The sequence below is a fragment of the Astatotilapia calliptera genome, chromosome 7 (assembly GCF_964374335.1).
Source record: "Astatotilapia calliptera chromosome 7, fAstCal68.1, whole genome shotgun sequence".
NCBI lineage: Eukaryota > Metazoa > Chordata > Actinopteri > Cichliformes > Cichlidae > Astatotilapia > Astatotilapia calliptera.
Genome location: NC_137428.1, coordinates 7,727,012 through 7,752,299, shown reverse-complemented (window position 1 = coordinate 7,752,299; position 25,288 = coordinate 7,727,012). Strand labels below are relative to the sequence as shown.

The following is a 25,288-nucleotide window of genomic DNA, read 5'->3' as shown; positions in this document are numbered from 1 at the left end:
TGATTTTAATTGAAAGCCTGCGTGCGCTACTACCGCTTGCCACGAGTTCCCAGAATCCTTTGCGGTTCTACCCGTGAATGACGTCACATTTTCAATCTCTATATAATATGCATGTTAAATTTTATATTTGGGGTAAAATATCAAGTCTTTTCAAGTAAACCGGTTCAAGTCCAATTCAAGTCCCAAGTCATTGGTGTAAAAGTCCAAGTCAAGTCACAAGTCTTAGAACATTTTTTCAAGTCAAGTCTAAAGTCATAAAATTAATGACTCGAGTCTGACTCGAGTCCAAGTCATGTGACTCGAGTCCACACCTCTGGTACAAAGTATGTGCTACAGCTGGTCTGTGGGCAGCTCTTGCTTACGGTTTTGTTGGTCCGTAAGCCACCCGCAGAAAAGAACGAAGTCATAACATACAAAGAGCTGAATTGAAGCAGAGTGTTAAAAATAATAAGAAGTGTCTGCTGCATCCACTATCTGTGCTTTTCAGTCTTTAAATTGTTGGTCTTAGAAGTTTTTTTGCCATTCTCCTCTTCCCGGGAACTCAGCTATGCGTCATGAAATATTAGATACGTTTACACCGGCAGGACACTGGTGGGACGGGGCACTGGAACATGTGTAAGGCAACATCAAGCATGCCCACAAAACGACACCCATCCCCTACCTGGGACTCTGCTCCTGCTGAAACGCATCCAGTCGTCAGGTCTGCCAATCCCCATGCTAACAGTCTCTAGCTTTTAAAGAGCCAGTTTTAGCTTTAGTTTCAAAAGATTTACATCAATAATGATCAGACCATGGTCATACAGAAAATTACAAATTTACAAAAGCAAAGAAGTAAAAACCATTTTATTTTATTTTCCGAAAAATACTTTGCATTCACGAACCTCTTCGTGGTTTCTTAATTTCTTTATGTGAGAGAATGATGAAGAGTTGCAAAATGAGACAAGCTCACTCTATCTATCTATATTTCTTTATGTCATAAAATAAAATAAATTATTGACCACTTTGACAAGTACAGTTACAGGTCAAGTACAGTGGATAGAAACATTGTCAATTTTTTTTTCTCTAATGAAGAGCACAAGCATGTGGCTGCTCGATGAGGGAATCCAGAAATGCGCTTCAATGAAAAGACAATTACAGACTGGAATCTTTTTTATTTTATTTTATTTTTTTAGGTGGTATGTCCTCTCCACTTAATCCCTTAAAGCTGGCTTGGCCAACTCGAGGCCTCGAGGGCCGGTGTCGTGCAGGTTTTAGATCTCACCCTGGGTCTACACAGCAGGACGCCGGCCCTTTGAGGCCTGGGTTTGGACACCACAGCCTCAAAGGGAAATCAGTACAAAGTTGTTCTGAGTGATCGTCTTTGTCCTGTAATCAAACATTTCTGTCATGCTGACCTCACACGTGGGGCCATTGAAAGGTTTGATGTAATGAAATGATGTTAACCAAATCCAGTAGTAAGTACCTATTAAAGTACTCGGAAAACTTAAGTGATCTTTTAATCAGTTTTTGGTCTGTCTGTCTGCAGGGATGCACACGTCAGTGCGTGAAATTAATCTCTGCTCAGACACCTATTTCCTGCGGGTGGACTGGGAAGGGTGCAACTTTAGTACCGGTTTCCAGTTGCTGCTTACTGATGGACAAGATGCATGGAGAGGGGAAGGTAAAAACAAAAATCACTCAGCATGACTTCACAGTTTATTACCTTATATTATACACTCTTACCTCTTTTACATCACATGCCATTTTTATACACAGTCCTCAGTTTTCAGAGGCTCAAGATAAACTTCAAAGGCTTAAAGTCCTTTGAGATAAATGTTGCCTGGGACATTGGAAATTGGTACCAATTTCACTGAGCAACTGCTGGCAACCTCCAGTAACCACCTGCTAATCATTCCTGAAAATACATTTTTCCTTATCAACCGGTGGTTACCAAATGGTCACTAATGGGCTTCTGGGCCTGTGTGACGGGGCCAAGTTGTTTTCTGCTGTTCTGGTGTAGCTGGCCATTCTGAAAGTTTTTGCTATATCTTTGATAGATGAATTTAGTTTGTTCTTCAGAAAGCTGCTGCACGCTAAGCTGAAAATTAGTTTAGAAAATGCTAAATGCAAAAAATAAAGACAAAGAATGTTTTGTTGCAAGCTCAGTAATTCAGACAAAAATCCTTGATACCATTTATCTAGACCCAAGTGACTTCTTCCGTCTCTACAGTCTGAATCTGAAGAGGGTCAAGAAGTCAGTTGGATGAGTGATGACTAAAAACCAGATGACTAAACCACTGAAAACCGCTGTATTCAGAGGAACTGAATGACCTTTTTGGTTGATTCAGTTCAGAAACTAACGATTCTTGAAATATATGTGAAACTTAAATCAGTAATTTGTAACATACTGATTTGAGGGATAGCTGTAGCTCAGGATGTAGGACAGGTCATCTACTAATGGGAAAGTTGGTGGTTCTGGGATGTACACAGTGCTTAGTAAATGTATTAAATCAACACACAGTGCAACGTTTATACCACAGCAGCCCTGTATTTACAGTAATTATCAAAATCATTCAGGGCCCAAGCACGAAATATGTGAAGGCCTTATTGTAATCACTCCATTCATTATTGTAATTATTAAAGCAAATGAAGGGGCTTTTTGGGGGGTTTAACATATTTAAAAACTCATGAAGTATTGCACACGTGTCAAGTCTGGTGAAAATTTTATTATTATTTTTGTTTCAGACATGGGTGGGGCAAAATGGCTCGGAAAACCCCCCTGCACAGTGAGGAAAAATTACGTCCCCGTGCTGGGTTTCACATAGTTGTATGAAATTTGGTACACGTGTGTAACATGCAAATCCATGGGTCCGATAGACCCATGTCCCAAAGCCAACAGAAAGACCGCCACTTCGAGTTTTGGCACAGCTTTGACCATTTCCAGTTGTTGTACTTTCGAGAACTTCTCCTTGGGGTTTTATCAGATGAACTTCACATTTGGTCAGTCTAAACTGCAGACCTAGGCAATATTGAATTGTAGATCTTTTGAGTTTTTGTCAAAGGGCGTGGCTGTGGCGCCCTGGCAAATTTCAATTATTTGCCATCAAATTTTATTTGCTCTAATTCACGCATACATTGTCCAATCTGGACTAAACGTGTGGCTGCACTTTTTAGCACTGGAGGTTCCAGCCTCAATTCATTAACAGCAACAGATTCTGATGTTGCTAAACTTAAATGTGCCCACTGTACACTTTTTCCCCTCAAAAATCAACACTGTTTCCATCTCATTGAGTAACATGCTGAATTAGCTGCTAGAGGATTTGGGATAATCTTTTTCTTAATTTTAATTTTAGACGTGATTCTCTTTTTATTTATTTTTCCTATACAGTGAGGGGTGAAGTGGTGTGCAATGAGGCAGAGGAACTGGAGATGCCATTGGAAAGATATATCGAGGACGTCGAGCAAGCCTTTACAGGGAGAGAAAACTCCAACACCTACAACTTCACTTTGACACCTAATCCCCCAGGTCACAGTTCCACTTTGACACTGACATATGAGAAGATGCAGAAGGATATCTCAGTAAGTGCTGCATGTCTAACTCATGAATGAGTTAGACCTAATATCTCACTATGACACCCAGATAGCAGTGGGTTAGATAAACAGTGTAGTGTGGTTAAGCTGGCCCATTTTTGGCCCATTTTGAGTCGACTTTTCAGTCGAGCGACGGTTGTGGGATCGGCCCGAGTTTCGCTTTAATCGTGTGTTGTGCATCGTGTAGTATACATGGGGTAACGAGAAGCGATTAACACCTCACGACGAGCTCCCGATCAACAATTGTATGGTTGCAAGAAAATCAAACCTGTTTGAAATCCTGTCGCCCGTCGTGATGGTATCAAAGCAACCTCTCACACTGCACACGCGCAAACACAGAAATGAAAGTGAAAAAGACTTATTTAAATGTCAGCAAGCCTTGTATTTTGACTTTTGCACTACTTTTCTGCAGGTTAAATGAAACTACCATGTTTTCTGGTTGTCATGGTTCCTCAGTGTATTTTTTTGTCTTTTTGTGGTTATTGTGTATCTCTGTAGTGTGCTTATTTTTGTCTCTTTCTTCATATTTTGTGGTTATTTGTTGTAGTTTTATGAATCTTTTTGATTTGTTTCTTGTATTTTCAGTTGCTCTTTGTCATTTGAATCTTTGTTCTTGGTTTGTGGCTTCACATTTAATATCGATTAGTGGCTTTATGAAATATGACCTTTAGTATATTTGCACTGCTGGTGTTTCATATTTCGACAGACGGAGTGATGGTATTTGGCAGTTGACTGAGTAATGCTTCTGTAAAGGTTCACTGTGTGAATACACGTACAAGATTTAGACACAGGGCCTATGTTCTCATCGTAGTTGTGAAAAAAATGGAAATGTTGAGTGCTTCCATAACAGCAAAAGGGAAATGAATCTATGTTGCAATTAAAAAAAAAAAAATGAAAGTACCATGTGTCAGTTTACTGACGTGTGCAGCAATGTGTTATTAGAGGTGACCAAGGCTTTTCTTCCGCAACAGAGAAAAGCCCAGTTATTCATCTGTCATAAGGTTTTGAGTCATAACATGAGCCTTCACTGTAATGTCTCCCTATTTCTGCTCCTGTCAAGCTCTGCTGATTGCCAGCAGAGCCCAGAAATGAGTCTCACACTTGGAAATAGTCAACCACTTCAGGGAGCACCCAACTTTAGTATTTTAGATGGTATCTTTGGACACTGGCTGCATTTTCTCTCCTTTTCACTCCTTCCAGTCCTTGTATCTGACTATTTGCGCACCCAGTTTTATCTGATCTCAGAAGCTGAGCAGGGTCAGATGGGTGAATACCAGGTGCTGTAAGCTATTATGCAGCTGTGGTTTAGGTAGTAGAGCGGGCCGTTTACCATTCCAGCGTTTTGAAGTATTCCTGAGCAAGATACTGAAACCTGAGTTTTGAGTGTGTGAATATTAGATAAGGAGCTTGCGTACAGAAAACAGCATGTGGATGAATGTGTGTGTGATTGGGTGAATGAAGCTTGTAGTAAATTGTGCTTTAAGTGCTCCAGGTAGAAAAGTGCTATGTAAGTATCAGTCCATTTACCATTTCTCAGGAAAATTGTGAATGTGAGGGTGAATGAATGGTGGAATTGTAAAGCGCTTTGACTGTCTAGAAAAGCGCTATATAAATGCAATCCATTATTAATATTATTAGTTGTTAATGGGAATACATCTTAGATTTTTAGTGTTAGACTATTAGGTGGGGGGATAAAGGAGAAATGCAACATTCACTCTTCTTGGTTGTAAATTTGGAGTAAGTGGGGGACCAGTCCTGAAATAAAAGTGTCTAGCTGTTAATTTATGTGAATATGTGAATCAGTGAGTCAGAGTTACAAACAGTACTGTTGCTATGATGACATTGGAAACCTGTTGCTCTCAATATTTTGTGTCCAGCTGGCCTGCTGGTGCCTAAAACCAGTCAACAACATCCAGTTTGATTAGCAGCTTTACAACCTACTGCCCCTCACATAAGCCCTCAGGTAACAGTTGGAGGTAGGCTTATGATGACTAAGAGCACAATACTAACTCAGTGAATACAAGGAGAAGATAACTAGAACGTTTTTCCCAGAGCGTCTTAGAAAAACCATTTTCATTTCAATATGTAATATTTCAGTCACATGTTATTTACTTACCATTTGTAAGAGTTGATGAAGTAATAGCTGGCAAAGGTTAGACACAGAAAAAACAGAAAGTGTGGAAATGCAGGAAGGGATAAATTACTGGTTTGTCTATTCAGTAGAAATTGCAGTTCCTCAAATGTACTGCGAGGAAATAGTGAGTAAATAGTGAAATGTAAAGTCTTCCACTTCAGAGAAGAAAAGATTGTTTGTCACGTAATTCTCCCTTCATACAACCCGAACAAGAGCCGAATTGTGACTGTAACTCACCACAATTGGCTTTGTTGATACTTAAAGTTGCGTTGTGGCTGTGTTGATTGAAACACAGGGGAAAACTATCCTTAAAGAATAAAACACTTTTTATTTCTTTGGTTTGTGCCAGGATTTAAAGATGCTTTTTAATGCTGTGAAGCTGAGTATTTTTACATTGTAGTCTGTGGGTAGTTTACGCTGGCATCAAATGATTAATCCAGGAACTGCGACTTAATTAAAACAGTACGTGGAGGATAGTATATCAGCATTTGGTGTTGATTTTCTGCTGTTTATCTCTCTTATCCAGTCTGGAGACACACAACTATTACTTCCCCCATGAAACACAGTTATTTATGGAGCTGTGGATCACAGGGGTCAGAAGTTAGAGCTGATACCCACATTTGTGCTCCATGTCTTTGTGTGAATGCAAACATGTTTGAGAGAAACGTTTGTTCCCCAGAGGCCACTGATCACTATGCTTGTGATATGAGTGAGATGGCCCATAACCTCAAATTAAGTCTAAACATAGTAGTTAAACTTTAATACTGTCAAATCAGACAGTTTTGGTTAGAGTTTTATTTCATTCTTTAAGTTTTCACTCTCTCTGATAGCCTTTCTTTAGTATTTAACCTCTCAAAATACATTTAGTAGTTCATCAGTAATGAAATACTTGGTAGTAGGGCTGTCATGTTATGATATGGTTATGACAGCCCAAAGATCTTATCAAGAATATCAAATCATCTGTCAGTTATTTTGGATAAATACGTTATGAACATGTGCCAGTAATACAGGTCCATGAGAACACCACAGCTTGGTAGTTGTAGCTCTAAAAACATATATTTAGGTCACAAAGACTGCCTTTACAAAACTAAACAAGTCAGTTTGTTTGGTTGATTTTTCACTCCTTTCTTCCAGTTCAGGCTGGGCTGCGTTCTGCTGAAGGCCGTCCCAGAGCCAGCAGAGGCAGTGAGAAATTTACTGATTCACAGTCTGCAGAGGGGAAATAACCTGCAGCACCACAACCAGAGACTACAGGAGGAGAACGAGAGACTTCGAGGAGAACAGCAACACATCACTGCAGAGTAAGTACATGCATGGATGAACACACATGCATACAAAATCACAGTAAAGTCAACTTTACACCCAAACCACACAAACTGGAAGGTGCGAGTATGTAATCTTGTGCTAGCACATAGTGCACAGAAAATACAGGAATATTTTGGTTAGGGATGGGTACCGGTGTCCGGTGCCATGATGGCACCGGTTCTGACATAAACGGTAGTAACCAGACCGAAAAGCAGCGCACATTTCGGTGCTTTATTTCGGTGCTTTTTTTTCCTGAGCTGTGATACACTTCTAGCCAATCATTTTACGTTTCCGAGGATAGTAGGCGGGTCCAGGTACGTACGTTCTTTTAGAGCAGAGCTACAGATTAAAAATGCCCAAGGCGAAGCGGTCAAAAGTCTGCCTGTACTTCACAGCAAAATATGCAAACTCAGCAGCAACAAGTGCTTTAAGCTGATACTGTGATATTGTCAAAGGAGGTAACACCTCGAATCCGATGAAACACCTGGCGACGCATAGCGTTTTTTTTAAAGTCGAGAAATGCGCCGTATGATAGCTTGCTGCGAGACCTCACATCGAGCGCATCTACTCTGCGTGGGTTGCCTGTTATCTGACCCGGAGTTAGCAATATCCCCCAAAAACCCCGAAGAGGAGAGTCCTGGCCCCTAGCCCTGCCAGTGTAGCAGAAATGATGACGGATGATGATGCAGCAGCAGCCGTTCTTCTCTGCGTGAGTAGCTTAATGTTGTTCGTGTGTCATTTACGTTGAGTAGGCTAACCACGTTATTACATTAATGCAGTAAGGTGAACTAGCAAACACCGTCGTAGTTACATGCAGCTGTCTTCTTGTTTGATGGCAGATACTCCCTTCACCCTGCCAAAAAGGCTAAAAGGACCAAAGAAAAAGTGGAAAACAGTTAAACATGAGAGGTTTTTGGATAAAGTTTGTGTTTTTTCCATTGTTTAAGCACTGCTTCCAGCCAAGAGTGATACCATATATGCCCCATAGCTGCAGAAAAAGCTAACATTGTTATCTTTTTACAAAAAACAGCTGAACATGAGAGGTTTTTGGACCAATTTTGTGTTCTCCATCCTTTAAGCACCGGTTTGAGCACCGTTTGAGCACCGGCACCGTTTCAAAAGTACCGATTTGGCACCGGTATCGGATAAAACCTAAACGATACCCATCCCTAATTTTGGTCCACACCAAAACTGTTGCTTTGTCTTCCTGTCACTGCACACTCTGTTTCAGATGTTTTGTTTTCTATCCGTGGCTCTATATAATGTCATAAAGTGTCAGCATTTTTAATATGATCATCTAGTTTAGTCCATGTTAAATGGACTGTAATTTATGTTTTGTTTTGTTTTTTACTCTCAGCCTTTTACACTAGTAGACTGTACTAAATCCTGAGTCACCATAAACATTATTATATTTGAAGAGGCTGAGTCAGGTTTCAAAATTCATTACAGGATAGAAACAGCTCTAGTACAGGTTACAAATGATCTCCTTAGGAATTAAAAGTCCTCTTCACACACTAAGGATAACAATAGAGTTCCACAGGGTTCCGTGCTAGGACCAATTCTATTTAAAATATACATGCTTCCCTTAGGCAGTATCATCAGAAGGCATGGCATACATTTTCACCAACTTGATCTTTCCATGAAGCCAGATTACACAGACTAATTAGTATATTTGGGTTTGCTAAAGAACTTTTTTGTTTCTGTACATTCAAGACTGAAGCGTTACATTGGTGGTAAGGAAGCCCTGGAGGCAGAGCTTTACTCTCGGTTTGTCCTGGTTCTGAATGAGAAGAAAGCAAAGATCCGCAGTCTACAGCAGGATGTCACAAAACTGGAGGAAATGAGGTGCACTGCTTATACCACATTGACTCTCAAACACTGAAGCTTTTCCAAATGTTTAAAAAGTAGATTTTTAGCTGTGAGTTTTAAGGCAAGCGTTTTTTTAAATGAAATATATGCCATAATTGCTTATTAAACAGGTCAAGGGTATTTTTCCTTAATTACAACATTCCTCTGATTTCTTTGTTGTAAAAGTTATGTTAAGCAGTGAATCATGTATAATGTATGGTTTCTGATACAGGAGTAATGACCAACGAAAGAAAGACTCAGTAAAGTCAGGTCAGACAAGAGGTCAGGATGATGGTGTTGAAGAGGATGATTATGGCGGCAGTACTGATGAGGACCCAGTGGAGACGCAGTCGACTCCAGCCTCCAGTTTGGGTAAGACTGGTGACACTGGGGAAAAAACAATTAAGTACAATTTCGTCAAAACATCAAAACAAATTGCTAAAAATCAAACTGGGAATCATTGTTGGTGAGTTTTTAGCTGCTTTTAAAAAGAGAATCGACTGTTCTCAAGCTCAGAGGAAGAGACTTCGAGAGTCTGGGGTTACAAAAGCTCTGTCTGCTTTAGTTCTCAGCCTTGTATGATGCACAGGCAGCAGGCCCTCAACCTGAACACCCAGAGTGAAAACTGAGTCTGAAGTTACACCAATGTTCTTGAACTGAAGATTTAGCACAAGAGGTAAGAGGACCTAGAGTTTCCATTACCTTAGCCATCAATCTGTCAGGGATACAAAAAACGAATTTCTGTTTTCTCTTCATTAAGTTGGAGAAAATTGTCATCCAAATAACTATTAATAGAGTCTAAGCGCCTATGCGGGATAGATTAGAAGTATCTTGGGGATTAAAAGAGACGTACAACTAAATCTCATCTGTGTAGCAGTGATAAGAAGTGTATTTAAAAAGGCTCAAAGTGTGTAGAAGAGTGTGTAAGTGTGTCACAGATATAACAGAAACAGTAAAGGACCCAGAACAGAACCTTGTGGCACAACGTCAATAAGAAAAGAGGGAGCTGCTCTTAGAAGCTGCCACAGAAAATTAAATAACCAAGTAAACTTAATCTTAATCTCTTAATTAATCTCTTAAATTAATCTCCAAACATTCTTGTTAAACCATTACTTTGAGGAGGTACTTGTGCTCCTTTTGTCATGACCAACTTGTTTTAGTTCATAAATAGATGTCACGATATTTTCCTTGCGAATTTACTGAAAGATTCCTAGCTTTTAATATCATTGATGGTAAGCTTTTCTGGTTTAATGGTAACTAAACAGGTAAAAACCATAATACCACCACAATGTTTTACAGATGTAATTATGCCAAATTCTGTTATTGTCTTTTCTCCAAACTGAACACTTATTTAAAGTAAACATGCTGTTTTGGCCACATCCATCCAGAACATTGTCTCGTGGCTCATCTATGTCATCTTTAGTAAACTGTAGATGAGTAGCAGCGTTCTTTTTGGAGAGCAGTGCTTTCTCCTTCTAGCCCTGCCCTAAACACCAGAGAACCTCAGGGCCTTCAGAGTTACCTTGTCTTCCTTCGTGACCTCCCTGACTCACGTAGAGGGTAATGCCGATCTTCAAGTCATTTCGTTGAATAAAAACAAGGTGCTCACCTGTACTGGATCATCCCATTGATTAAAAGGCCTGACTCTAATTTCTGCTATAAATTTGCTGGTAATCCTACAGGTTTGCATACTTTTTCTCCTCACTCGTATGTATTCCCAGGAAATTTCATTTCTTTTACTGGTTTCAGTTTGTCTACTTTTAGATCTTGCACATATATTATTAAATATAAAAAAAATCATGAAGCCATGTCCATTTTAATCTGAGTCTTACTTACATATTTTTGTGCTTTGGAGTTTGGCGGAGAAGTGCTTTTACCGTTTTTTTGTTTTTTTTTACTTTGCTAGCTGATAGAAAACACCTGCTAAGATGAGTGTGACATGTCACTGAGAGCAGGTCTGAAACACCACTACCTTCACATTTATTGCTCTAAAGTTGGCAAACCAGCAAACGTTGGGCATTTCCACACTTTGACTTGTCAGCTATGGCTTAAAATACATCATTGGGAGCTGTTGTTGTGGGAGCTAAGTGTGTTTGGACTATCAAGAGACTTTGTTTTCCTACTCAGAAACTAACCATGACCTCAGTTAGCAGTTATGCAATGCAGAGTAGTGTGCGTCCATGTAATGACTTCAATAAACACCTTTAAATGTGTGGTGGAAGCAGGGCAGACAGCAGTTCCGGAAGCCTCAGTGTATATCCCCGACTCCATTAATGAGAGGTGAGCCATTATTGAACAGTCATCAGCCTTTCCCTTCCCCAGTGGTCTACTGGTGTTGTTAACCTGCCAGCTAAGAAGCCCTGTTAACTGCCAATCATATTAAAAATGAAACCAATCACAACGTTGTTGTCCCTTCAGGCTGTGTGCTAGCCAACATTAATGCCTTAACCTGAGTCCTACATACAAAACAAATAGAGAAGGTGCCAAAACCCTCAGACCAGTCAGAAGATCGTACTCAGTCTAAAAAGATCAGTTTTGACTTTGGAAGTAACTTGTCTGCTGAATGGAAAGATTGTGTCACAAATATGCTTAATTCAGTGCCAGAACTGTTTTCACAGCATGAGTTATATTTTGGACAGACAGAAAAAGTACACCACCAAATAAAGCTTAGTGAGGAAACGCTTCCAAGAACTACTCGACATTGGAGTGATACGAGAATCTGAATCTCCTTTTGCCGCCCCAATTGTAGTTGTCAGGAAAAAGGACGGGTCTGGTAGTTTGTGCATCAATTAAAGGAGGCTAAACCTCTAAACCATAAAGATGCATACACACTTCCCAATCTAGAGGAAGCATTTTCAGCTCTGGCAGGGTCAAAATGGTTCTCAGTCTTGGATCTCAAGTTCGGATACTATCGGATTGAAATGTTGGAGTCAGACAAGCAGAAAATTGCCTTAATGTATCCCTTTGGGTTCTGGGAATTTAATAAGCATTTCAAAGGCTCATGGAGCGGTGTATGGGTCTGATGAATCGTAAGGAGGTCCTCGTCTTTATTGATGATCTCATTATTTTCTTGTTATCCCTCGAAGAGCATGAGCAGTGTCTGAAGAGAGTCCTGTTGAAATTGAAAAAGTTTGGCTTGAAATTAGCACCCGGCTGAGATATTTAAATATCTCAGTTAAGTACCTCAGCCATATAGCATTAGAGTATGGAGTCGAAACAGATACAGAGAAAATCAAAGCCCTCACAACTTGGCCCATCTCCACCAACTTTAAGGAGCTAAGGATCTTTTTTGGGCTTTGCTGGGTATTAGCGGGGATTCATCCAGGACTACTCTAACATTTTAAGGCCATTAAATGAGCTAACCGCCGGTTACCTACCAATAAAAAAGGGGAAGAAAAGATCCACAAAGCAATAAAGGTCTGTATACCAAAAGAGCCATTTGGCCAGAGATGGACTCACAAATGATCTGTTTGAACGTTTACCTCAGCCCCAGTGTTGGGTTTTGCAGGCCTCAAACTCCCAGTGTAGATGTGAGAGGGCAGCCCCTCTCATGAACATTCAGACAGGTAGTCCCCTTGAGTTACTCTTTATAGTTTATCTATCTATTGAGTCAGAGCAGTCTAACACAAAAGATGTATTAGTTATGATCGATGACTTCACTAAGTTCGCAATGGCTGTCCCTACACCCAATCAATGAGCATGCACTGTTGCAAAAGTCTTCTGGGAAAAGTTTATTGTTCATAACGTTGTCCCAGACAGACTTAAGCGATCAGGGCCCCGATTTTGAATTGAACACAATAAGCAAACTATGCAAGATTGATGGCATGAAAAAGATACGTACAACACTGTATCATCCCAGAGCCAATGCCGTTGAGAGGTTCTATAGGACGCTCCTCCAAATGCTTGGTACTTTGAGTGACAATGAAAAGTTGCATTGGAAAGAATATGTAAAACCTCTAGTACATTGGTTCTCAAACTTTTCACAATGAGTACCACCTCATAAAATATATGGCTCTTAAAGTACCACCTTTATGAACAACATTAAAGTACAATAGTATAGGCCTATTTAACACCATATACAGTTTACACTAGAGATGGACCGATCCGGTATTAAGTATCGGTATCGGTCCGATACTGACCTAAATTACTGGATTGGATATCAGAGAGAAATAAAAAATGCAATCCGATCCATTAAATATCAAAAAAGCACCTCACAAAACTTGCGACATGGCATAACTCGGCTCATAACTGTAGCACGTCGGAGCAGTATGCATCACCTGATAGAGCGGCTGTGGCGTGCGAGACCTGTCGTGGTCTGGTTGAGCATTTGGAGCCTCGCTACCAAATTGGCATTTCATCTCTGAGAAAGTGATCGCAGAGAGAAGTAAAGCAAGTGTGTAAGTTAATCTCTGAATGTTTCTAAAGCATTCCCGCGTTAAGCTGAACAACCGATATATGGAGCAACTGCCTCTTCTCTCCCCTCCCTCTCCTGCTGGTACTTCAATCGTGAAACTGATCAATGATCAGCTGATCGGCTTTTCTGTCGCAAGTCTGTCTCTCTTGCTTGTTTTTGGCCCACTTCACGCCAGAAAGAGGAAACCAGCGGCTGAACAACAGCAGCACGTTTAAGCTTGATAAGCTGTTGTTAGAATTTATTTAATATTACTTTGTACACCAGGATCCTTTTCTACGTAGCTGACGGCTGGTAACTGTGCAGGGGCGGATCTAGCAAAATTTAGCCAGTGGGGCTAACAGGGAAAAGGGGGCACAAAGACATACTTTTCTTTCTTATTCTCATTTAAAATATCTAGCTTTTAATAAATAATTATCTGAATCTTACACCCAAAGTTTTAATCTTATGTAAAACGTATAGAAGTCCATTACTGTATATAGTAACTATTAAGTCTAATATACCCTAGTAAGCTTTACTACTTTTTCCTTTGGGAAGGTACCATCTGTGCAGTCTGCAATTCTGTTGAAGAAAGATGTTGAATCTATTTAATTATTCTTGAAAAAGAATTGATTTCTTTGCATTTTTTTTCACACTGCATCAAATTAAAGTTGATTACGTCGATTAAGCGTCATGAGGTGGAGGGTGGGGGGTGGTTCCTTTTTTTTGCTGGGAGTTTGCAACCCTATTAGTTAGGTTGCTTACTCTTTAAAATACCAGAATAGGGAGGATGGAGAAGGTTTAAGTTCATTAGATTGATCAGTATTGCTGAACTATGAAATATTTTCGGTGCAGTATAGTTTTTGCATACAGGTATAACAGAATAGCTTTAGTGTTTTGTTTTGTTTGTAATTTGAGTTTGAACTTATACAAAATGCAGCAAGATATTAAAAAAACAAAAAAAACAAAAAAAGTTTTATTGATTAAGAAACACTATATTGGATTCATATCGGTATCGGCCAATATCCAAATTTATGATATCGGTATCGGACATAAAAAAGTGGTATCGTGCCATCTCTAGTTTACACAAGACAATTTTACTTCTTTTATGAATGTAATTTTTTTAACTGTCATAAACGGGATGTGACAAGTAATAATAATAACAACTGCACTGCTTTAAAACATTCACAGCAGGTGGGATATCCGGTCTTTAAGTGATGACATATGAACCCTGCTTCCGCGTCCAAACTACTCTAATGATGTGATGCGTTAAGTTCAAAGCTATTATCCAGTTTTGCTTCTCTCCGTGAATGTTTTTTTGTAGAAAGTCAGGGCTTAGAGGTGGTGCCATTTCATGCTACTGTGGTCTCATCTTGAGTGAAATATTTTATCTTTCCATGGTTTATTTGCACTTTTTATGAGTTCACTGTAAGTAAAACATGTCTAACCTTTACTGAAGAAATAGTTTACAATGTTTTGTACTTTATTTTGCTGAAAAACATTTTTATTCAGAATGTTTTTTTAAATTGTAAACATTTAAACTATTGAGATTAACACTGAAGAAGCATTTAAAACCAATGTGAAGATTTTTACATCACTATTTTATTTTCTATTGTAAACAAGATTAATGTTACAAGCAGTACTTTTATGTGCTACCAAATATTGAAGTGTAATTATTTGAAAACTTGGTGTGTCCTATGTCACTGACAGGTCAGGTTTTTGTTTTTGTTTTTTTCGGGGTTTTTTCCCACACCCTTTCGACTTTCAAACCTTTGTTGAAGTCTCATTCATTTCACTGCTTCTGTACATAGCCAAACCTTCTGGTCCAAATCATTTGAGCTCCTTTAAAGGTTTTGATGAAGTAAATTAAGGTGAAGTTAAGTTTTTTTTTAAGTAACTATAGTATTACATAAGCAGCTTCTACCATTGACATTACCCTTCATCAGCCACTAGATTTTTACTCCCAGATGGCATGGATGTAATTAGTGTGCCAAGTATGTAAGTGTAAGTAGTGAACATAAGTTAGCAATAAAGACACTGCAAGAGATTTTTAGGGGACTTTTGCCTTTCATGATTTTTCCACTTTGAAATGGTTTACTTCCAGATTAGATTTCTTTTTTATACGTCAACAATTTTTGGATGCTGTTTTCCTTGTTGGGCTTTCCCTTCCCATCACCAGGCAAAACTTGCACCATTTGTGTTTTTTCTGTTGCCACGACAATGACTCAGATGGCTAGTAGGGAAGGGGGGCGTGAAGGGGTAAAGTGAATTCGTGGAATACTGTAGTGTTGCTGTGTGTCTGCATGGGTCTGTTTTGTGTAGTGTAGAAAGTGCTGCTAAGGTTCAAAATGTGTTACTTAAACATTGGATTAGTTGGTGATCCCATTTAAGGTTGGGAAATATGTGTGTTAGATTCTTTCAGTGGGCTAATCCAATGGGACTAGTAGCAAAAACCACCTGTTCTGCACTTCTTCCAATCCTTCATCCTGTATTTAGTTGTGACTCAAACCATTAACTTACAGATGACATCCACTGAACGTGACACAGTGAAAACAAACACAAATAGAGACTGCATCATTGCTTTTGCAGGGGGGGCAATTAAATGAACATAATATATACAAAAATCCAAAGAACTGGGGTTTATAATGAATCTTTTTTTTAAAAACACATAGATGTAAATAGTTGCTGTATGTGTGACAATGTTTTGTTTAGACTGGCCCCCTGGTTAATGAGGAGATGGTGTCCATACTGTACAAAGATTATCATCAGTATAGTAAGATTGCTCTCATTTTGTTTGACTACTGTTTTTCACTCTCCTGACTCCATGCTCTTCTCAGAATCACCGACTCCGGGACCACTGGATGAAAGCCTGAGTGACCTCACAGATGTGGCCCCGTCTCGCAAACGGCGCTTTCGTCACCTCAGGGCCCCAGAGGCTGCAGTAAAGCGACCAAACCCAGAGACATCTCAGAGAAAAAGGTATGAGTGTCTCTGCGCTGCCTCATTCACATCAAGATCACTGCTGGTTATGCTGCTGTACTTCATTTTGTATTCAGAGTAGCTCCTCCAACTTAACATCGCTGCCTTTATAGTTTCAAACACATCATCTAGGTCTGTTAAAATGTGTTCAGATGTGACAGGGAGGGACAGCTCCACCTGAAATAACACATTTTATATCAATCAACTTGATTGTCATAATTCACACATCTCCCTCTATTGCTGAGGAACTAAAATCAAAACACAAAGAGCTTGATCTGTTTTTTAATTTCCCAGTCCTTTCTGCTGTGTCATATTTTCCTTTCCTTCACATCCATCATCCCTTCTCTTCAGGGGTGGATCCAGAAGGGTGGCATGGGGTGGTATGTGCCACCCTAAAATGATCTCTTTCCACACCAAGTGCACCCTAGTTTTGCATATGACAGTGTTGTTTATTAAAATAAGATAGCATTAACACTTTGAGCGTAGTTACAGTTAACAGTGAACATAAATTCTAAAACTGAATATATTGCATAGTGTCCACCCCCTGCACAATTAACAAGTGGTTCAGCCCATAGCGCAGAATGGCTTTTTGTTTTCAGTAGCATGTGATGCCTATGATTGTGCCAGAGCACATTTTGAACAACACCATGGGAATTTCAGATTTCACACAGGTGGTTGGATGTTACACTCTGGAAATGGAATGAAGGTGAGTGTTACTAACCCTCTGGGGTCCACGGACATGCCACACCTCCAGATCACATGACTGATATAAGCTGACATCAAGCTGCAGCCGCGCAGTCTCAGCCAGTGTTTAAAGTTCTGACTTCAAAGTATACACCGGTGTTTAAATTTTAATGACAGGCCACTAAATCCAGAGTTTTATGATTAGAAAGCATACATAAGCAATGCTTTTTTCTAAATACTATTGTCACGTTTTTTAAAAAGCATTTACTAATGACAGCGCAAAAACAGTAAAGAAAAAAAAATAGCCACCTCTTTCCTATTGGTGGAAAAATGTACCATGTCGACCAATTAAAAAAAAGTCAACACGTGGGATTTGGTTGTTTAGGAAGAGGGGCACGTTTTGGGAGTGACGGCGGAGAGACAGAGCGAGCGAGTGAGTAAGACAGAGAGAGAGAGATATCAATAGCGATTAGATTTGGGAGATTTGTGACGTTGAGCGTGGAGTGTGTAGTTAGTGTGTTGCGTTGTCTTGTGTAGTTAGTCTGTTGTGTAGTCGTTGTTTTGTTTTGTGTCAGTGAGGGCCCTAATGACTTATTGTGACACCTGATTGTTCTCTCAGTTCAGTTAGAGTAGTATTTTTAAATTGTTGTACAAAAGACAGCAGGTGTATTGGTTGCATTTTTAGATAAATATTTGGATATGTTTACAAAATGTGTGCATAAGGTTTCCAAAATGAACAATTTATATTTGCATTTCAAGTTATAAAAATAATTTACTAAACATGTCTGTGGTTTTTACAGTAAAAAAAAAACTACTACTAGGATTTTATTGTCTTTTGTGTGATTTCAGATGAGTTGTGATAATACAGTATGTCAATGAAAAAATAACTGTAAATTTAGACACGTGAAGTTGTGCTGAAAAGAATGATTCCAAGCTAGGCAAACAAATAAAATGAAGCAATTTAAAGGTGAAATACAAATGTAAAATCAAAAGGAGTCAAAAATAGCCAGTTATATTTTGGACCTCAGAGGGTTAACTCAACAAATCATGAAAAATTAGGTGTAAAAGTTTGTTCATGACAGTGCAAATTTCTGACGTTTTGTGGAACAATTTGATTTTTTTCTAACAAAAAAACGGTGTGAAACTCAAGTTAGCTAGTTGAGCTACATATTTATTTATTTATTATACAGGCTATACAGTACATAAAATCAAAATTTGCACGTATTATGTAACTAAAATGTTTAATTATGTGGGCTACAGAAAATAATTAAGTTATAGACTATATTTATGGAAAAATGTGTATACTTACTGCATTTGAATCATTTTAACCATATGTAACCACCTGCATATGTGTTTAGAAAAATAAGGCTTTGATTTTGCCACCCCATTTGTTTTCCTTCTCACCCTAAGAAAATTTCTCTAGATCTGCCCCTGATCTTACCCCTTGGTAGTTACTTTAATAAAAAATATCAAACATTCACTGTAGGGAATCATCTTTATGCTGTGTTATTAAGCCCAGTGTGTAGAGACAACTAAAGGAGGCCCCTACTGCCTTGCTTTTAATTTTTAAGGCACTTTTTTGCACGGAAGCCACATCCTTCTTTTATATACAGTCTATGCAATGTGCAGATTTGGATAAATGTTTGTAACACAAATTTTGGATTAGGATTCAGATATGTGTGTTCACTTTTAAAAGAACGTGCTTTATTTTTACATAAGTGGATAATATTTTTTTTTCATAATCAACCCTTTTAATATCTTGGATATCAGTGAATGCCGTTATTGTCTGGTTTGAAGACAGTTTGGAGTGCGGCTGCTAGGATGGGGTGGGGGATTGTCAAAGGAGGTCTAGCATGTGAAGTGAGGAGCCAAAGAAACAATTGTGCAACTCTCTTCTATTCTCCTCGCTGTTGTTTCTATAGCCCCTCTTTTCAAGCTCAGTCAGACCATCACACTGCTCTGAAAGCCCCATTGCTGCACATCCAAAACCTCTCAATACCATTGCTCTTGTTCCCATTTCGTCCATTTGCCAGCTTCTTTTGGAGGTGTCTGTTTAGAAAATATTCTTAAAAGCATGTCTCAATCTGACATTGTTTCTGTAGCAGTCCCTACCAACAGAGTAAATATACTGTGTCCAGGTTTCTCAGAGTGCCAGTGACTGTAAAACACATGCAGATAAGTGTTGCCATCCATTTAAAGCTGCTGTCAGGATTTGGTACTGCTGCCCATTACCAGCTCTGCCTTCTCTAACAAGAAGCAGCAGTGAGCTAATGTACAGTTGTAGCTGCTGGATGTTTGATCACTGCAGTGGCTGCTAAAACTGCCCCCCTCTGAGCTGGCACACACAGCAGAAAAGAGGCCCTTCTCCTGGTGGTGGCTATTAACCACTGTTACCTCCACAGAGAAGATGGAGACCAGGATGAGGAAAAGTTAACATAGTAAGAGAGCCACATAAACAGAAGCATGGCTGGCAATGTAAAAAAGTGCTCAGCATTTTGGGAAATTCCTTTTTGTGTCACTTAACCTCACTGTGACTCCAGCAGCACCAAGCAGGTGTATAAAAGCAGTCAAGTTTGTATTTAACAAAATATTTATACTTGAATGATATATAGATTAGAGATCAGTGGCTTAACAAAGAACCCATTTATGTCAAATTGGTCAGGTACAAGGACTGAAAATGTGTGATAAAGCAGGCAATGCCAAAAGGAACAATTTTAAAGACCTACAGGAAGCTGGAGAACTGTTGCTCAAGAGCACTTGAGCACAAAAATACAAGAAAGTCTGACTCCTCGGATACAAACTGTGAAGAAGTGAGTTTTTCACAGTACTGCAGGCTAGCAGCTGTTCTGCTCTTTGCAGTAAATATGTATTCCTACAATAAACTAACCAATTCCCATATTCTCTTCTTTACTTCACTAATACACATATTTCTAACCCAAAACTCTTTGTTTGATGAAAGAAGGATTTCTCAGTTCCTCTGAAAATAAAGAGAGGTTTTCAGTTTACTACCCCATCTCCCTCTCCTGATCTTTGAACATGTGGTTGGGATATAATTGTTTGTGTACACAGAGGACTGTTTTCCCATGAAAGGAAACTAAAAGAAAGTTACAGTGAAATCCTTCCTCCCTTTTACACATGGACTGGTTCTGTAAACGATCAAATATCGCTCCAAGCCATCACAGATAATCACTACAAGCCATGGCACTGTGAGGGTCTCACAAGTGTTTTCATTTTGATTTATACTGGGATCAACACAGATTTAATACATTCTTTGTCGTTTGAAAACAGTCTAATTCATATATATATATTTTCTCGATATTTTAGGTTTAAAAAATATGGGGTGGCTGTAGCTCAGGTGGCAGAGCAGAGCAGGTCAGCCACTAATCAGAAGGTCGGTGGTTCGATCCCAGGCTGCCTCCTGGCTGCATGCCAAATATCCTTGGGCAAGATACTAACCCCATGTTCGCCTACTGGTGGTGGTCAGAGGGCCCGGTGGCGCCAGTGTCCGGCAGCCTCGCCTCTGTCAGTGCGCCCCAGGGCAGCTGTGGCTACAGTGTAGCTGCCATCACCAGTGTGTGAATGGGTGGATGACTGAATGTAGTGTGAAGCGCTTTGGGGTCCTTAGGGACTAGAAAAGCGCTATACAAATGCAGGCCATTTACCATTTAAAGCGTCACAGTCTAATTAGCTAATTAATCCAAAACACCTGCATAGTGGGCTTTTAAATGGTCTCTTAGAAGAGGTTGGATGTTCCCAAAGTGCTCTATCAAAGCACATTAATAGAAAGTTACGTGGAAGGGAAAGGTGCACAAGCAGCAGGGATGACCACAGCCTTCAGAGGATTGTCAGGAAAAGGACATTCAAAAGTGTGTGGGACCTTCACAATGAGTGGACTGAGTTAGTACATTAAGAGCCACGGCACACAGACGGATCCTGAACATGGGCTTCAAATGTCGTATTCCTCTTGTCAAGCCGCACCTGAACAACAAACATCAGAAGCATCTTACCTTGGCTAAAGGAAAAAAAGAACTGGTCTGTTGCTGGTCTAAAGTCCTCTTTTCTGATGAGAGCAAATTTTGCATCTCATATGGAAACCAAGTTCCCAGAGTCTGGAGGAAGAGTGGAGAGGCATACAATCCAAGATGCTTGAAGTCCAGCGTAAAGTTTCCACAGTCTGTGTTGATTTGGGGAGCCATGTCATCTGCCGGTGACGGTCTACTATGCTTTATTAAGTCCAGAGTAAGCGCAGCCATCTACCAGGACATTTTGGAGCACTTCATGCTTCCTTCCGCAGACAAGCTTTATGGAAATCCTGACTTCATTTTCCAGCAGGACTTGGCACCTGCTCACACTGCCAAAAGTACCCAAAACCTGGTTCAATGACACTGGGACTACTGTGCTTGGTTGGCCAGCAAACTTGCCTGACCTGAACCTCAGAGAGAATTTATGAGGCATTGCCAACAAAAAGATGAGAGACATGAGGCCGAACAATGCAGAAGAGCTGAAGGCTGCTAATTAAGCAACCTAGTCTTCCAAAGGCTGATAGCATCCATGCCATGCTGCGTTGAGGCAGTAATTCATGCAAAAAGGGGTCCAAACCAAGTACTGCGTACATATGTATGATCATGCTTTTTAGAGGTCCAACAGTTCTCTATTTAAAATCCTTGTTTTATTCATTTCATAAAATGTTCTAATTTTCTGAGATTTTGAAATTGGGGTTTTCATAAGCTGTAAGCCATAATCATCAAAATAAAAAAATAAAGGAATGAGTCTATATCATATTTTAGTTTGAACTTTTAAGTTGAATTATTGAAATAAATGAACTTTTGCACGATATTCTAAATTTTTGAGTTTCACCTGTGTACGTACACACACACACACACACACATAACTCTCAATGGTCATGAGAATTTGCATATTAATAATCAAGGAACTGACCTGCCAGCCCATTGTTCATTCAGTGGTGCTAGTTTCAGTCATTGTGCAAATATAAGATTGGGGAAACCTGCTTTCAGCTGAGGCTGAAGAAGTCACTTGGATGAACATTTCTCCCACTGAAAAAACTATCTCCTGATGAACAGAATCAACGTTTTGGGATATGCACCAGATAAGTTTGATTTTGCTACATAGAGAAATCACATTATAAAACAGCTTTCAGTTTTTGATGTATCGGCTGCCTAATGTGCCTTATCTACAAAGCTGTAGTCTTCAGTGGAAATGCAGAACAAAGGTTTTGGACATTATCCTTGTAAATAAAGTTTCCAGGTGGGAATGCTGCTAAAGTACTTTATAAGGAGTTCATACGCCTATGGCTTTGCCAAAGTTAACCAGTTAGATATAACACGCTCATTAATGGCAGAGGTTGTATGCCCCCACCCTCCCGTCACTCCCACTTTCTTGCTAAGCTAATATATGTTTCTATTCATCAAGATGTAGCACAGAAATGTGGAGACTCTTAAAGCACTAGTGTGACCAGCTGGCCCACATTTGTGTTTTCCTTATCACTTTTTCTCCCTTGATCCCCTCTTGATTTCTTTTCTCTGTTACCCATTGAGCTTTCATGATCCCCTTTTGTCCTCTCTTATCTCCACACTTAAACATCACATGGTGTCACCATGGTTTCTAAAAGGCTGATCATTTAAATTTTGTGAGCCCTTTAAATCTTTTAATGTAGCATAGAACCACTGTTGGTAGTCACACGAAGAAAAGAAAAATTACAAAACCAGTATTTATTGATGAAACTATTTCATGTTTTGGGGTTTGTTTGTTTTTTCTCAGAACCTCACATGAAGATGACCTGCACCACCTGGGTTCAGGTGGCCTGTATATTCATATTCAAATAACCACAAAGAGAAAAATATACAAGAGACACAGAAAGCCGCAGAGTCAAAACCGGAAAGGCATAACAGTGAGAAGAAAGAATCATGACAGACGCAGAAGCAGGAAACTTCTTATGGACAGGGGCGTATCTAGAGAAATTTCTTAGGGTGGGATGGAAATCAAATGGGGTGGCAAATCAAAGCCCCCCCCCTTTTTTTTTTAAACACATATGCAGGCCTGACAACAGGTGTATCACTCCTCCGGTTTTCCACCTCAAGACGGTGTTTTCATTGCAATCTGCTTTTGTGACATTCATTAGTACCCTCACTGACACAAAACAAAACAACGACCACACAACACACTAACTACACACTCCACGCTAAACCACAAATCTCTCACATCTCAAAACTCGCTTTCTCTCTCTCGCTCACTCCTAAAACTTGCCCCTCTTCCTAAACAAAGAAATCCCACCTGTTGCTATTTTTCTATTGGTCGACATAGTACATTTTTTTTCACCAATAGGAGAGAGGTGGCTTCTTTTCTTTCTTTACAGTTTTCGGGCTGTCCTTAGAAAATGCTTTCTCTAGCATTTCTTCCTGCACAAACTTGATGATAGTATTCAGAAAAAAAGCATTGCTTGTGTATGTGTGTGTGTGTGTGTGTGTATATATATAATATAATATAATATAAAAATTGTAAATCTGGGTTTAGTGGCTTGCCATTAAAATTTAAAACTGGTGTTCACTTTGGAGTCTGAACCTTCAAAACAAGCTGAAATAGAGATTCAGGGTGGCTGCAGCTTGTTGCTATGTCAGCTTAAATCAGTCATGTAATGTCAGGTGTGTCGTGTCCTTTGACCCCAGAGTGTTAATAACATTCACCTTCTTTCCATTTCCAAACAACCAACCACTTGTGTGGAATGTGAAATTCCCATGGTGTTGTTCAAAAGGTGCTCTGGCACAGTCATAGGCATCACTTGCTTCTAAAAAAAACCAAAACCCATTTGTTAATGGTGAGTGGGGGGGCACTATGTAATATATTCAGTTTTAGAATTTATATTCAGTGTTAACTGTAGCTACCCTCAAAGTGTTAATGCTATCTTATTATAATAAACAACAACCCCTGAGCAAGGTACCGTCCCTACACACTGCTCCCCGGGCGCCTGCTTAGTGGGCTGCCCACTGCTTCACTGAGTGAATGGGTCAAATGCAGAGAAAAACAAGTAATTTCCCCATGGGGATCAATAAAGTATCCATTATTATTATTATTATTATTATTATTATTGTCATGTGCAAAACTAGGGTAGCACTAGAGGTGGCAAGAGATCATTTTAGGGTGGCACATGCCACCCCATGCCACCCCTCTAGATCTGCCCCTGCTTATGGATTAACTAGTTTAAAGTATAAAATGTAAAAAATATTCATTGCTTGATGAAGCTAAGTTTTAGAGACCTTCAGTGTGACCTTCAACCAAGGCAGCTCACTGTCTGGGCATTATTTCCTTTTAGAGCTCAAATGTGACATGATATTTAAAACCCCTGTGTATCGTTCCCTATGTGCTTGTAGGTAGAACAACAACCGTATGAAACATAGTTTTAAAAAGCTCGATATTGATTTACTACAGCTTTAACCATGTCAGAGGTCAAATGTGACATTATTTGTCAATTTTTCACCAATAAATCATAACATTTAAAATATTGCATACAACAGCTATGATGTATATAGACCAAATGCACGCTTATGCCACAGGAAAAAAAGCCTGCTTTGGGGAGGTAACATCATCAGACTTAAAAACTGGTGGAGAACATGAGCCTCTATGTTGAAATGCACAAAAACAAATAGAAGTAGTGATGTGTTTGATGTAGAACACTTAAAGTAGGGGAATTGCTGGGCCACAGTTACACACACGCACACACACATTGCCCATGTGTTTCTTGTCTTGTGTCCTATAGAGCACATGACATATTTCCTGTTTCAACAGGCAAACGGTCCTGTAAACCAGTCTCATTAGCCCACTGACCTCTTTTCTGTGTGTGTGCATGTGCGTGCGTGTGTGTGTGTGTGTGTGTGTGTGTGGTTGACAGGAATGACTCCCCTGCAGGATCCAGTAAGCATCAGACTCCACGGCTCTCTGCAGATGCTGCAGCAAGTTCTGCAGTGGAAGACCTTTTTGAGGAATTCTGATGTTCCACGTCTGCACCTTATAGACGTAGACAAGACCACAGCAGTGAAATGCCAAGGCATCATATTTTTATTGTGATTGAATGCATCTAGTGCTGTATCTATATGGAAGGATAAAGCACTGCAAAAAAAGGCGTTCAATGGATGCTGATGAGAGAAATGCTTGGTGATTCTTTATAAAGCACTGTAGAGGTTGCTTTTTTTTTTTGTAAAGTACACTAATGACCAATGTTTGGAATAGTAAAAATAATAAACATGTTTTTATCAAAGTTTACATTAGCTCAGGACTTCTTTGAAATGTATTTTTTCTGATATACTTTGCAGGCTACACATCAACAACTAATTTTGATATTTGTGTAAATAAAAAGTGAAAGCAAA

General features: G+C 39.5%; 1 protein-coding gene across 2 annotated transcripts in view; it reads left to right on the top strand.

Moving 5' to 3' along the window:
• The window catches only part of xrcc4 (X-ray repair complementing 4), a 29,830-nt gene extending 4,542 nt beyond the window's left edge, over window positions 1-25,288 (top strand). For both annotated transcript variants that reach the window (XM_026172698.2, XM_026172699.2), the window contains exons 2-8: window positions 1,526-1,660; window positions 3,368-3,558; window positions 6,839-7,005; window positions 8,723-8,854; window positions 9,090-9,229; window positions 16,085-16,226; window positions 24,814-25,288. In XM_026172698.2, coding sequence (XP_026028483.1) covers window positions 1,528-1,660; window positions 3,368-3,558; window positions 6,839-7,005; window positions 8,723-8,854; window positions 9,090-9,229; window positions 16,085-16,226; window positions 24,814-24,913 — 1,005 coding nt within the window. In that variant the 5' untranslated portion in view covers window positions 1,526-1,527 and the 3' untranslated portion in view covers window positions 24,914-25,288. The remainder of the gene's footprint in view (window positions 1-1,525; window positions 1,661-3,367; window positions 3,559-6,838; window positions 7,006-8,722; window positions 8,855-9,089; window positions 9,230-16,084; window positions 16,227-24,813) is intronic.